The sequence below is a fragment of the Caloenas nicobarica genome, chromosome 16, assembly GCF_036013445.1.
Source record: "Caloenas nicobarica isolate bCalNic1 chromosome 16, bCalNic1.hap1, whole genome shotgun sequence".
NCBI classification, from domain to species: domain Eukaryota; kingdom Metazoa; phylum Chordata; class Aves; order Columbiformes; family Columbidae; genus Caloenas; species Caloenas nicobarica.
In genome coordinates this window covers 14806010-14819890 of record NC_088260.1, presented here as the reverse complement: position 1 = coordinate 14819890, position 13881 = coordinate 14806010, and the positions used below count along the sequence as shown (strand labels likewise).

Here is a 13881-nt window from a genome sequence, read left to right as displayed (position 1 = left end):
TCAGTCCTCGTGTGCAGCAGAAGATAAATAAAGGGTGGTGTGTTATGCTGGGGTTTGACTTGCTGCCCCATGCTCACTGTGGCCCCCACCCCAGGGGCTGATCCTGCCCCCCTGCAGTAAACACAGTGCAGCTGGGGTGGGCAGGATGGTTTATTTTGTTGCTTTTTACTATGTTCCAAGGCTGAGGCACAGTGGTAGCAACAGAGAAGGAGCAAGCTTTGAACTCAGGGGTACCCTGGGGTGTCCTCACTCTATGCTCATCACCACTGCAGCCAGAGCCCTGGCCTCCTGTCCCACCTCAGGTGCAAGGCCAGTGCTCCTCCCACCCCTGTGCAACCTCCCAGCCCTACCAGGGCCAGGACAGCAGCTCAGGCTAAGGGGAGCAGGAGAGGCCCCTACCCACCAGGCACACAACAGGGTTGAGGAGTCACCAATAAATAAGAGAGTAGGGTGTCTTGGCAAGAGAGTGGCAGAAGCACAAAGCAAGCACACTAGGGGGAGGTGGGAGGGGGCCAGCGCATCAACGGCCCATGGCACAGCTATGGCTGTCCAGCTCCTGGGGGCTGCTCCTCTCCTTTGGGGAGGTGCTACCCCCCGTGGGGCTGGTGGGGCTCATCCTCTGGCAGGGGTAGCCCTGGTCTGTGCTCTCCCTCCGCTGGCCCATGGCCTGATCAATCATCTCCAGGCGGAGTGCAGGCAGCAGGCCCAGATTCCTGGGGTCAGCCCTGGCCAGGTGGTTGTCAGCAGACGCACGCCGGGGACCACCCTGCTCCCGCACAGTCTGGTAGAGGGAGCTGCCCTCTGGGCTGTTAGCTGCCCACCCTGACTCCTTGGCTTTGGCTCCACAGCACCCCGATTCCTCCTGGGGCAGGTGGATGGTGGGGATGTCCCCAGGGAGGCCTCGGCGGCTCTGGGGTGAAGGGCTGCGGCTTGTACCCCTATCCCGACTCGATGGCCGCAGGATGAGGCCCTGGAATTTGGCCAGGCTGGGGCTTCGGCTCCGGTGCCGTTTCATCTTGCCTGGGCTGGGGCTACGGGATTTGGGGGCCAGCAGGACAAGTGTGCTGTCATCCTCCTCTTCTGAGCTGCTGCTTGAGCTGTCCGTGGGGCTGCTGCCCTCCTCCAACCTGGGCAGGGAAATCTGCACCCCTGCATCAGCACTACTGGCTGATCCTCACAGGGGGCTGTGGGGCAACACAGCAGCTGGCCTCCTCCAGCCAACCACCCCTACACCCATTCCCCTCCCACCCTTGCCACTCGGCCCTGCTGACCTGGAAGGGCTCAGTCACACCAGCGATGCTGCTGAAGGTGTTGCTGTAGTACCCAAGGATGTACTCGCCCTTCCCCTTGGGCAGTGCCTCCTCCGAGAACATCACCTGCAGCCCAGAGACAGCTGATGGGCACCAGGGCTGGGCACAGGGGGCCCCCCTCCCACCTCCAGCCCAGAGCAGCAGTCCCCAACACCAGCACAGTGGGCCTGCTCAAGGCTCAGCACAAAGCAATGAGGTGCCCTCCTGCCCCATCAGGGGCACAAATGGGCCACTGTCCCCCCATGATGGGGCAGACGTACCCAGTGAGACAGCAGGGCTGGCCCCAGCTCACCTGTGCACACAGTTGCTTCTCTAGGAAGCGGTCTCCATCATCGCTTCTGGCCCAGACATAAGACACATAGTCTTTAGGATGCCGAAAGCCCACCTGTGTGCATGTACATGGGAGAACACAGGTGACCCCTGCTCAGCACCTTCACCCACGCCTGGCCTTAGCTCTCCTCTCGCTCAGCCCCCTCTCCTTGCACAGAGGCACCAAGAGCTGCCTTGCACCCACGCAGCAGTGCCCTGGCCCCCAGGCAGCGCTGAGCTTTGACCCCTGTGGGGCCCACAGAGCAGGAGGAAGAGGGAACTGCTAGATCTGAGCCTCCAAAAGAGGGGCCACATCCTACCGCTGACTGCCAGAGCCTCCCAGGGGAAGAGACAGCGCGGAGTTCAGGTCCATGCCATGCTGGTGGGGATAGCTCAGAAAGGACCCCCACAGTGCTGTGCAGTGCTCCCCACTCCCTCCAGCCCCAGCAGCCCCCAAGCCCCTACCCGATAGAGTCCTATCCAGTCCCAGGAGCTCCGGTGGAAGCCAGCAGCCATCTTGTACCTGACAACTGCTTGCTCAGGCCTGGTCCATTCATCAGCCACATAAATCTCAACTGGGGGCTTGTCTGCCTTGAAAGCAAACTGTCAGAGACACATGAACAGTGAGCAAGGTCATGCCAAAGAATCCTGCCCCTGCTGCCCAGGACACCCATCTAGGGCTGCTCCCTCACGCATACACCAACAGCAGCCCCCACCCACAGTGGCAAGACAGCTGAGCTTGCCAAACAAAAATAAAACAAGCCCTGCACACCCCATCATTCACCGCACACACTAGCTGGGCATCTCAATCCTGTAGCTCCTGCCTGTGTGCCCAGCGGCTTTGGACAGTGCTCACCTGCACTGCAAAGATGGCAGCTACTGGCTTGTGGTCGCTGATGGTGTACTCCATGTGGCTGCAGTAGCAGAGCTGGCTCACCGACAGGACGCCCTGGCTGGGCCGGCGCCCACCTGCACCAAGCCCAACACTGGGAGATTTAATCTTCCAGAGGATGCGGTCAGTCCAAGCAGGTTTTCGCTTCTTGGCACTGCAGGGCACAGAGGGGCATTCTCTTGCCTGGCAGGGGGCAGTGGGCTCCATCCCAAACTGCCTCCCCCTGGTACTACAGCAAGTGCAGGCAGGGGATGTGGCTCGTCTCGGCACACAGCTCAGTGCGGCTGCAGGGACAGACCTGTGCTGGCACCAGCATGGCAGCTGTGTCCCAGCCTGCTGTCCCCAGTCCAGCCTGTGTCTGCCCCAGCATGGCTGCCCCCGTCCGTCCACACCAGCCCCTGCCCCACTGGCACCAGCGCCCGCCCTGGCTCTGAAGCCCACCACTCCTGCATGTCTCAGCTGTGCCACCTGATCCCCAGCCTAGCACACACTTGAGCTCCGCTCTCCTACCTGCTGTCATATTTGTTGGTGCCCACATCAAACTTGAAGGTGGGTGGGAAGTTCAGGGGTCCCTCCTGAAAGCCACTGAGGACAGGCCAGGTGCTCTTGGCAATGTTCAGCTGTGGAAAAGAGAGCAGTCTGGGGAGTACACCAGCCCCCATGGCTGCACCCCTCTGCAAGCCTCTAAGAGCCCTCCACCCCCAGCACACAGTCATCCCCGCCCCATTGCTGCCAGCCCCACACAGCTCTTGGAGTTTGTCCAATGCCATGCAAGCAGCAAGTCCATAGACCAAACACCCCCAGCTCTTCCTAGCACACTGATGTGTCCCACAAAGACCATCCTGGGACTACGCTGCCCCTTCCCCACAGGGTCAGGAGAGCAAGAGCCTGCTGTGCCCCATGGGCAGCGAGGGGACGTGCCCTGTCCTACAGCTGAATGCCACTGCAGGCCCAGCAGCATGCCCATCCCTCTCACCTGGTCCTTCTCCCAGAGCTGGCTCAGGATGTTGCTGTCAATGGCGTACTTCACGAAGCGGATGTCAAGGCTCTCGATGCGGAAGTTGAGGTCCCCAAACCAGAACACGAGGCTGTAGGTAGGAGGGAGGGTGGTGGACTGGAAGGGCTGAGGCTACCGGACCCAGGCAGCACAGCAAGGGGAAAACATCCTCAGCCTGTGGGCAGCCTCAGCCTGCAGCACAGACACTGTTGGGAGCACCAGTGCAGGTCAGCACTCAGCCAGCAGCCTGCCCAGTTGCCAGCCCAGCCAGGATTCCTCAGGTAGGACCAAACACCATTAACGAAATGGGCCTGACTTCCCTGGGCAGAAATCGAGGGTGGAAATTTCCACCAGGAGGCACCTACCGGAGTCAGACCTCACAGCCAAGACACTGGGGCAGAGCCAGGCCTCCACCTCACCAGTTCCAAACTCCAACAGTGCCAGTGTGGCAGGAGCTGCATCAGGCCTGGATGTGCCCCAGGAGGGACAAAGGGCCCCTCTTAAAACCTTCCCCACTGGGCCACAGGACAATCCTGCAGCTCTGCAGACAGGCAAGACCCTATCTCCAAGCTGTGCTTGGAGGACAGATTCAGGGGACAGACACCAGACCTCATCTGGAAGCAGTCAAGGATGGCAGCTGGCACTAGAGCCCTGGCCCAGACTGGAGAGCAAAGTAGTAGGGTACGCACTCATGGTCCAGGATGGCGCTGGCCGCACGCCCCTCAAACTGCTGCATGTGCAGTATGGTGGCAAAGTCCTCCTTGCGCTGTTCTGCCTTCTCCAGGTGCGCTGGCAGGTGGCAATTCAGGAAGCAGACCATGTGGCCGAAGATGGAGAGACGAACGCTCACCCCACCCTTGTTGCCCTGCACCAAGAGGATCCCATGACTCCTCGGGAAGCCAGCCCCTCACCACCTCCCCTGGGGCCACACTCACCCAGTAGCCTCCCAGCCCTGTCCTCGTGCAGTCTGTCTGGATGTCCTGCAGGAAGGGGAGGTGGTAGTACTTGGCAAATACCAGCAGGATCACACCTTGCATCCGCACCGTGCTCACCTGGAATGGAAACAGGGGCTGAAGCAGGATGGTAGCCACAGCAGCACCCGTAGGGGCAGAGACAGCTTCGCCCACCTCCAGGTCACAGGGGGAGAACCTCCATCCTCTGCATGCCCCTCACCTTGCAGATGACCAACAGCACATTTAGTTCAGAAATCTATGCACACTCTCCTGAATACTGAGAGCTGAGATAAGCCCAGCAATGCTAAGGCTCATGTACACTGTGAGGCAAGTGCCCTGGGGAGCTGAACCTGCCCTGGGACCCATAGGCTGCTGCCAGAAGCACAGGCTTGTTCCTACATTCACCTCCTCACCCTCATGCAATGCGACAGGCAACGAGAAGCATCCCTACAGCACAACAGGGGAAGCCTAAGCTGCAGGAAAGGGAGCAGGGTGGCACAAGCTACACAGCACGCTGGCGAGACACACCACTAGCCCCTGCTTGGATGGCAGCATGTTGTCCCTCCAGCAGCCTGTCCCTCCAGCTGTCTCCCCGACTAGACCTCCTCCCTCCATCCCTGTAGTCCAACTCTCCTTCCCCATGATCCACCTGCCTGGCAGGGAGAGAGGAGAGACCAGCTGCCCAGCTCCTGTGGGACATCCTTACCAGGATGAAATGGAAGGGACTCAGCACATCCATGAAGAGCTCACTCCACTGATCTGTGAAGAGGGCATCCTTCAGGCGCTTGTTTATCTTAGAGTTCACCTCTTGCAGCCTGGGAGGAAAGGGACAGGTCCCTCAGGCACACCAGGATGGTGTCTGTATCCCAACTAGCAAGAGCTCCTTGGGAAAGGTGCCAAAGCACAGTGCTGAGGAGTGGGGCCAGGGTGGCAAGGGCAGTTCAAGAGGGGAGCCTGGGTTTAGAGGACAAACCAGCCACATCCTTGCTCAGCGACGCTGGGCCATGTGCTGGCAGAAGGCACAAGTGGCCCTGAACTCACGAGGCCTTGGCCCTTTTTAAAACAGGAGCAGTTCAGCTGCGCAGGGCTGGGCAGCACCCTAAAGCCTATCTCTGTGTGCAAGAAGGGCTTAGGGGACATCTCAGCTGCATTAATCCCTACAGAGAAGCCAAGTCTCACCAGTGCTTCAGCACAGGGTGTCCAGATGCATCCAAGCCACCAAGCTCAGAGCAGCAGCAAACAGAAGGTTTATAGTGCTCCTCCCAGCTCAGCAATTAGTGAAGAGAGGGGAGGGAAGGAGAACGTCTGCAGAGAACGGCAGAATCAGGAAATGTCTTGCCCAAAAATATCAAGTGCTTGGGGCACAAAGACACAGTCAGAGGAAAGACACAGCCAGGCAGAGATGCCCTGGAGATGGCAAGCAGCAGGACACCCTGCCCCAGCAAGTTCCTTGCTGTCAGCTACCCACCCTTCCCCACCCATCCGGGCTCCAGTCTACCCCACAGCCCCACACAGCACCAGCCCACTGGTCAGCAAGGCCAAGGGGACCAGGAGCCTGTCTCCAACACAGCATCATAGCTCCAGCAGCCTCAGCCTTACACCACTCCCTCCCTGGGGCCAGGAACACTGGGGGAGTCCCTGGGAGCCACATCCAGCTCTTCCACCTCAACCCACAGGCAGAGGCTGCTTCTTGCTCCCTGTGCATAGGCAGCATGTCCCTGGTCCAAGCAGGAATCCACACACACCATAGCAAACCTCAAGGGACCAGTTTTCCCTTGGACTCTGGCAGAGCCTGCCTCACCAGCCACACCAATAAAGCCTTACCACACCAACAGGGAGCTGCCTTGCTAGCAGTTAAGTGCTGCCAAGGGCACAGAACCAATCCAGCTGTGAGAGAACAGCAGATTTGTGCCCTTGAGGCCTGCATAGCATGGGCAAAAGCTGAGATGAGGAAAATGCTCCCAGAGGACTCCAAAAGGCGAGTTAAATGCCTCTACAGACCTGAGCCCAGGACTGCCAGAGCTCAGGGCAAGAGCAGCACACGCCAAGGCCTGGCTTGAACAGCACAGCCAGCTACAGGCTCTGCAAGGGTCCAAGGTTACTCAGAATTCAAGGGTTTCAGTTCCTCTGAGCACTCTCATTTTACTAGGAGCTGATTCTCCATCACCTTTTCTGATGTTTTACCACTTGCGATGCACATCCCCCCTGCTCACCATGCCCCAGGGAGGCTGAGGCTGCAGCTCTTCCACTCCCCACCCCCAGGGCTACGGGGATCCCCCGAAAAGGGATGTGGTGGGGCAGGGGAGGGGGCTCTGCACCTCACCCTCTTACCCAATGGCAATCATGTCCGCATCATTTGTCTCGCCCGTGTTGAGGTGCAGCAGGGATGTCACATCATTTGGGGGCATGGCTGTGCCCACGTTCCAGGTGACCACTGTGATGCTTGGGAGGACAAAGGAAGAACAGGCTAACACTGGGGCTCAGAGCTTTTCCCTGTCGCGCCCCATTCAGCCCCCAGCTCCACCAAGGAAGCTCTCTGCCTGCAACAGAAATGGCCGCAGCTGCAGCTTAGCCAGGGCACATACACCAGGTCCTTAGCTCCTGTTCAAGGGAGTCGGGTTCTTGCCTCTAAATTCCCCCAGGGTCCGCACCTCAGCGTGTGGCAAGCCCCACTGTAAACCAAGCCCCAGTGAAATTCTAGAAGCCAGCACAAAGAGCCCTCGTTTTCATCACTGCTGACTGACACGGGCAGGCTGGCACAGCCGGCAGTCTGAGAGACAGTGTCCCTGGAAAACTACTTCCACTCCCTTCTGTTCCCCAGGAATCACAGATTCTTCAGGCTCCTAGGGAAAAGGACTCAGATCTCAGACTCCAGGGTCTGCCCCAGAGCACAGCCAGCCCCAAAGGCCGGGTGCTGCATGTGACAGCAGAGCTGCAAGCCCCACAGCAGTGTCCTTCACCAGCGCAAAGCCACCAGTCACAGCACATTAATGCTGTTATGCAGCGTGCGCCAGCAGCCCGCAGGCTCTTTCAGCAGCGCTAGCACAAGTCTCGGTCACAGGGGGCACGTTCCAACAGCAAGGCAGGGCAGCGCCACACCACTTCCAGAGCTCAGAGACAGTGGAGGGCAGGTGGCACCTGCTCCACAGCCTGTGTCTCTGACACACCAGCCTGCACAGCACTCACTGCCCCGAACGCCGCCTGTGCGGACAGCGGCACTGGGATCCTTCCCCCCAGCCCCACCGTGAACCCTGCTCGTCCACAGCCCCTCATCCCACCTCCTTCAGCTGCACACCATCCACAACGGGAAGGAAGGGGCAACTCCAGACCCAGCGAGGCTTCGCTCTGAGCCTCCCAGGGCCGCTCCGGCCCGGCATCGCTCCCCCCGCCCTCCCCGCAGCAGCCCCCGCTCACCGGAACGCGCCGTCCTGCGGGCCCCTGCCCGGCCAGCCGAGGGGCGCGTCGCAGGAGTCCCCGGTGCTCGGCAGGCCGAGGGACCTCCCGAAGAGGGAGAGCTCCTCCGGCTCCGGTGTGCTGAGGGCCGCAGGCTTGGACAGGCCCGCCCGCCCGCCGGCGAGGAACTCGCTGGAGATGGCTCTGGGCAGCCCGGCGGCCCGGGGCGAGGAGCCCGCCCAGGCCGAGATGTGGTCGCTGGACTCGGCCTTGGGAAGCATCTCCCTCCGCTCGGCGGGAAGCGGCTTCCCGGGGGCGGCGGGCTCCAGGGGACCGAGCTCGGGGAACGCGGGCCGGCCCGACGCCGGGAACGGCCCGGCGGGGCGGGCGGCGGGGGCGCTGGGGCTGGGGGGCAGCAGGGCCGGCAGCGGGAAAGCGTGGGGCCCGCCCGCCCCCTCAGGTTGTGCCCGGCCGACCTCCAGCGGCAGAGGCTGGGCAGCCCGGCCCGGGACCCGCTCCTCGGGCCCGCCGCGCTGCGACCCCCCGGGCCGCGGGCAACCGTAGGGGAAGGGGTCGCAGGCGGCGTCCGGCCGGGAGCTCCTGCGGGCGCCCGGGACGCCGCCGCCCGCAAGGAAAGGCGCCGCAGGGGCTGCGCCGTCGGGCTGGGGCCGGGCCGAGCCCCCGGAGCCGAAGGGCACCATCCGCGCCGGGGAGGCGGCGGGCGGGGGACCGGCGCGGGACCCCGAGGCGGCGGCCGAGCCCTGGTCCGCGCCGGCGCGCCGGGCCGGCTCCATGGGCGGCAGAGCCCGCGGCAGAGCCCCCGGCAGCGGGCCCGGCCCCGCCGCTCCCCGCGCGGCCCCGCCCGCGCTCACCTTGCGGCGCCGCGCGCCCCGTGACGTCAGCGCCCGCCGCCACCTGCGCGGAGCCTTAAAAGCGCAGGAGCGGCACGAGCGGCCCCGCCGCCGCCCCGCCCCGCCCCCGTGCCGGCACGTGCCCCGCCTTCCCCCCCCCCCCACTGCTCCCCCCGCCGGCGCGAGGAGCGGGGCCGCCCCTGCGCGTGCACGACTGTCCCCGCGCGCGTGCGCGTGCGCGCCCGGTCGCACTGGTGTCCGGGCACGCGCACTCTCGGGAGCTGCGTGCGGTGCTGCACGCGCAGCAGGTTGCCCGCAGCTGCGCAGCCGTGCTCACGTGCAGCTGTTGCTACAAGCGGGTGTGAAAGCACGCAGCGGCGAGCCCCGGGTGCGTAGGCACCAGTGCGTGCCCGAAGGAGACGGGGCATGGAGAGGGCAGAGGTCCTGGACACCTCCTGCACCTCAGTCTGTAGCAGCAAGACCAGCCTTCGGGAGGTCCAGAGCCCAGGGAAGGCTGGAGCACAACACGAAAGAGGATCTGGGTGGAAGAGGGCTGGCTCCCTGAGCCTTCGTGGGATGGGCCTGCTAGCGCTGAGGGACCTGGCTCCCATCAGCGCGAGACCACTCTCAAAAACGTGTGGTCAGTCGTGGCATCTGGGAGAGGACTGGAGGAAAGCAAATGTCAGTCCTGTCCTCAGGAAGGACGTAAAGGAGAACGCAGGGACCTAGAAGCTGGTCAGCCTCCTCTCCATCCTTGGGAAGGTGATGGAGCAGCTGCTCCTGGGAACCATTCCCAGGCACAAGAAAGTCATTGGGAGGAGTCAGCATGGCTTCGCCAAGGGGAAATTCTGCTTGGCCAACCTGACTACCTTTGGCGATGAAGGGACTGACCTGGCAGATGAGAGAGCAGTGGACATTGTCTACCTGGACTTGTCAATACTGGGTCCAGTCCTGTTTAACATCTTTGATACTCCCCTGTATGATGTGACAGAGTGTACCCTCAGCAAGTTTTCAGATGACACCAAACTAGGAGGAACAGCTGATAAACCAGAGAGTCATGCATCCATCTGGAGGGACCCGGACAGGCTGGAGAAAGGGGCTGGCAGGAACCTGGTGAAGTTCAACCAGGAGAAATGCAAAATCCTGCCCCTGGGGAGGAACAGCCCCAGGCACCAGGACAGCCTGGGGGCCACCAGATGAATGGTGTCCTGGGCTGCATCACGAGTGTTGTCAGCAGGTCAAGGGATGTCAAGGAAGCACCTGTGAGGCCACTCCTGGAGTGCTGTGTCCAGTGCTGGGCTCCCAAGAGCAAGGACATACTGGAGGGAGTCCAGTGAAGGGCCACAAAGGTGATGGACTGGAGCATCGTTCACATGAGGAGGGGCTGCAAGAGCTGGGACTGTCCAGCCTGGAGCAGAGGTCAGGAGGATCTCATCAATGTATAAAAATATCTGAAGGGAAGTGCAGAGGACAGAGCCTGGCTCTTCCCAGTGGTGCCCAGTGACAGGACCAGAGGCCGTGGGCACAAACCGGAACACAGGAGGGTCCCTCTGAACATCAGGAAACGCTTTTTCCCTATGAGGGTAACCAAGCCCTGGCACAGGTTGCCCGAGAAGGTTAGGGAATCTCTATTCTTGGAGATACTCAGCACCCAACTGGACACAGTCACAGGAAGCTGGCTCTGAAAGGCCCTGCTTGAGCAGGCGGTTGGAACAGATGGACCCCAGAGCTGCCTCCAGCCTCAACCAGTCTGAGATCCCGTGATTCTGTGACTAGGGGCATGTGTGTCTGTGCATGTGTTTGTGTGCAGCCGCATGTGTGGTTGGTGTGTGTGTGGGAATGCACGCTGTTTTGTGCATGCATAGCTGTGTGTGCATTCAGTTGCATGTGCATGTAGTTGGGGTGTGCAGCACGTGTGTGTGCAGCATGTATGTGTGCTTGCTGCTGGGTGTACATGCAGTGTGTGCGCACACTGTTACATGTGTGACTGCATGTGCTGGTGTGAGTTTCTGCGCTGCTGTGTGTGCTGATGTGTCTGGGTGCAGGCACACTGTGAGCGGTTGTGGGGGCGTAGCTGTGCACCTCTGTTCGCTGCCTTTTGTGTCATCACATCTGTGCACTGGTGTGTGGACTGAATACAGCTGTGTGTAGGTACAGCTCTACGTGCAGCTGTGCATGAGTGCATGCAGCTGTATGTGCAAGAGGATGCGTGAGTGTGCACAGCTTGTGTGTGCAGCTGTGTGTGGTGGTGTGCACAGACACACCGTCTCCTGCGTGTCACTGTCTGTGTGTGTTCGTGTTTGCAGTGTGTGTGTGTGTAGGGATGGCGTGTTTGCCGTGTGGGGGGGTTGCAGCCTGTGTGTGCACTCACGGTTTGTGATGGGCATGTGCAGTGTGCCCACGAGTGCGTGTTTGCAGTGTGCATATGCACGGTTGCGGTTTGGGTGTGTTTGTAGTGTGGGTATTTGTAGGGTGTTGGGGGTGCCTGTGTGCGTGCAGGGGGAGTGTGTGCGGTATGTGCGTTCGCAGTCTCTGTGTGCAGAGGGTGTGTGTGGGGTGGGTGTGCACGGGGCGTCGACTGCGCAGGGTGTGCGCGGGGTGTTCACGGTGTGCTCGCGGTGTGTCAGTGCCCGCTGTGTACGTGCTGGCGGGGGGTGCCGCGCGGGTGCGCGAGGCGTGCGCGCTGTGCACGCGCGCTGAGCGCTCCCTCTGCGCGTGCACAGCGCGCTCGTGCTGCGGCGGCTCGTCGTGTGCGTGCGCGTGCCCGCGCCCGCCGGGGCGGGGCGCCCTGCGCGCGCGGGCCGCGACGTGGCAGCGGCGCGATGCTGCGGGCGCTGCTGCTGGCGGCGCTGCTGGCGGCGCTGCCGGCGGGGGGCGGCCCGGGACCCCCCCGGCTCCGCGGGGCCGAGCTGCGGGACCTGGCCCGGGGCAAGGTGGAGGTGAGCGCGGGGCGGGCGGGGGGTGCGAGGACAGCGGGGTGCGCCGCCGGGGGTGACGAGGTGTCTTCTCCCGCAGACCTGCGGCGGGTGACGGCTGAACCGCCTGAGGGAGGTAGGTGCCGCCGGGCAGGGGCCGGGGCCGGGCAGGGCCGGGGCCGCCCCGCCTCTGAGCAGGGCCGGGCCGCCCGCTCTGCCCGCAGGTGAAGGCCTTCGTCACCCAGGACATCCCCCTCTAGTACCCGCCGCCGCTGCAGCCCCGCTCGGTGGGCAGCGCGGGGTGTGTCCGCGCTCCGGGCACAGAGCCCTGCCGGAATGGGCGGTGGGGAACGGGATGTGGCGTGGGACCGAATGGGATGGAGGACGGGATGGGGCAGGATGGGATGGGGCAGTGATAGCGGACGGGATGGGAGGGGGCAGGATGGAGGCAGGATGGGGCAGGGATAGATGGTGGGATGGGAGAGAGCAGGACTGGGCAGGATGGGCTGGAGGACAGACAGGATGCAATGCACAACGGGGTGAGACAGGTTGAGGGATAGGAGGGAACGGAGGGTGGGCTGGAGGACATGATGGGTGAGGGTTGGGATGGAGGGTGGTACAGGATGAGGGATGGGATGAGATGGAGGATGGAATTGGATGAGGGGTGGTGGACAGGATGGCTGAAGGATGGGATGTGGTAGAGGATGAGGTGGGATGGGACTGGGTGGGATGGGATGCAATGGAGAATGAGATGGGTTGAGATGGGGAACAGAATGGGATCGGATGGGGGGAAGGGGATGTGACTGAGGACGGGGTAGGATGAGGGGCCGTACGGGCCTGCCCAGTACTGTCTACTCCTTAACACACCGCCCAGCCATAACCTGGAGATGAAGCACCTGCCTGGTGCTGACCCCGAGCTCGTTCTCCTCAGCCACCGGTACGAGGAGCTGGAGGTGAGCAGGCAGTGCGGCACCTGCTGCCGCAGCAGGGACTCCGGTGGTCGGTGCCCCACAGGCACCAGGCTGCAATTCCTATCTGTGTGCAGAGAATCCCCCTGAGTGACATGACCCGGGAGGAGATCAACCAGCTGGTGCAGGAACTGGGCTTCTATCGCAAGGAGACGCCTGATGCCCCTGTGCCTAAGGAGTTCCAGTTTGCCCCTGCCAGGCCTCTGCCCACCCTGCTACCGCACCAAGCTCCCACTGCTGATGGTGAGACCCCCCCCGAACGTGATGAGCGAGAACACCCAGAGCTTTAGCGAGGGGTGTTGCGCTCGGGAGGAGGTCCTGCAGCCACTCCCCAGCACCTGGGGATGAGGGCATTACAGCAGCTGGGGACAGTGCTGCGGGGTAGTGAAGGTGCCCCTGCTTTTGCTGAGTGCTGTGTAGTCTCTGCCCCAAGAATGCCCTGAGCAGCTCCAGCCTTGAGCAGGGGCCTCCTGGGCATTGTGGACATCCCAGGGGTCCCGCGTGCCTGTCGTTGCCTTCTCCCCCCTGCAGCCTGGCACCCCTGGCCAGTCAGGAGGAGCAGCGTTCTTCCTGCTCCCTCGCCATGCCCCAAGGTTTAGCTGACTCCCAGTGCTGTGCAGCAGTATCCTACCTGCGTGGGACAGGATGAAGCCCTCAGCAGAAAGCACCAGGTGCTGAGGGTAGATGTGCTGAGTCCTGAGGTGGGAGAGCTGTCCCTGGGCTTTACACCCCAGCAGGGTTCTCTCCTTTCAAGCCCCCAGTAAAGCTCTTGTATACAATTGCCTGCAATGTGTTGTCTTTCCAGGGAGGGGTCAGTGGGGTGCATCCCGCACTGCTCTGTATTCGGTGCCAGGAGGAGCTGGGTGCCCCAGAGCCACTTGCAGAGGTAGGAGGAGGTGGCAGGGTCACAACCACTGCTAGCAAGCTGACAAACCATCCCACAAACCATTTTGTTCCTGTGCCACCCTCTCTGTGGTGCAACGGATGGATGGATGAGGCACCACAGCTTGGGCCAAACTGCTCTCACGGACCGCACAGGGATGGGTGTGACCCCACGAGTGAGTACTGCAGTGCTGAGCCAAAGCTCAATGGCTGTGCTGGCTCGAGGGGACATCTGGTCCTTGGCTGGGGAAGGGAGCAGGGCACAGCTGCACTGTCTGCAGACCTGCCTGTACACAGTCTTGGTGGCAGTGTGGGGTCTTCTCCCCATACCAGGCCTGGGGGTGGTGGGTGGCAGCAAACCGACAGCCCTTGGTCAGGGTGGGATCTCATGGTGCCCCTTGGCCCTGGGCA

General features: G+C 62.2%; 2 protein-coding genes across 4 annotated transcripts; one reads left to right on the top strand and one right to left on the bottom strand.

The window, feature by feature from the left end:
* Positions 1 to 139: 139 nt before the first annotated feature.
* On the bottom strand, positions 140 to 8803 carry INPP5J (inositol polyphosphate-5-phosphatase J). 3 transcript variants are annotated; one of them, XM_065646477.1, is made up of 12 exons: positions 7876 to 8803; positions 6793 to 6903; positions 5168 to 5276; positions 4444 to 4560; positions 4198 to 4373; positions 3488 to 3599; positions 3022 to 3131; positions 2476 to 2665; positions 2085 to 2222; positions 1603 to 1695; positions 1272 to 1376; positions 140 to 1141 (listed from the first exon to the last, which is right to left on the bottom strand). In XM_065646477.1, the coding sequence occupies exons 1-12, from the start codon at positions 8646 to 8648 to the stop codon at positions 521 to 523; spliced, it is 2655 nt and encodes an 884-aa protein (XP_065502549.1). In that variant the 5' UTR covers positions 8649 to 8803; the 3' UTR covers positions 140 to 520. The 3 variants fall into 3 exon arrangements, with proteins under 3 accessions (XP_065502549.1, XP_065502547.1, XP_065502548.1); XM_065646475.1 differs by having other exon boundaries at positions 4444 to 4488; positions 7876 to 8757; XM_065646476.1 differs by lacking the exon at positions 6793 to 6903 and having other exon boundaries at positions 7876 to 8757.
* A 2688-nt stretch (positions 8804 to 11491) lies between these two features.
* Positions 11492 to 13544, top strand: SELENOM (selenoprotein M). Its single transcript, XM_065646802.1, has 5 exons — positions 11492 to 11644; positions 11721 to 11756; positions 11845 to 11879; positions 12495 to 12573; positions 12666 to 13544. The coding sequence occupies exons 1-5, from the start codon at positions 11528 to 11530 to the stop codon at positions 12876 to 12878; spliced, it is 480 nt and encodes a 159-aa protein (XP_065502874.1). The 5' UTR covers positions 11492 to 11527; the 3' UTR covers positions 12879 to 13544.
* Positions 13545 to 13881: the final 337 nt, after the last annotated feature.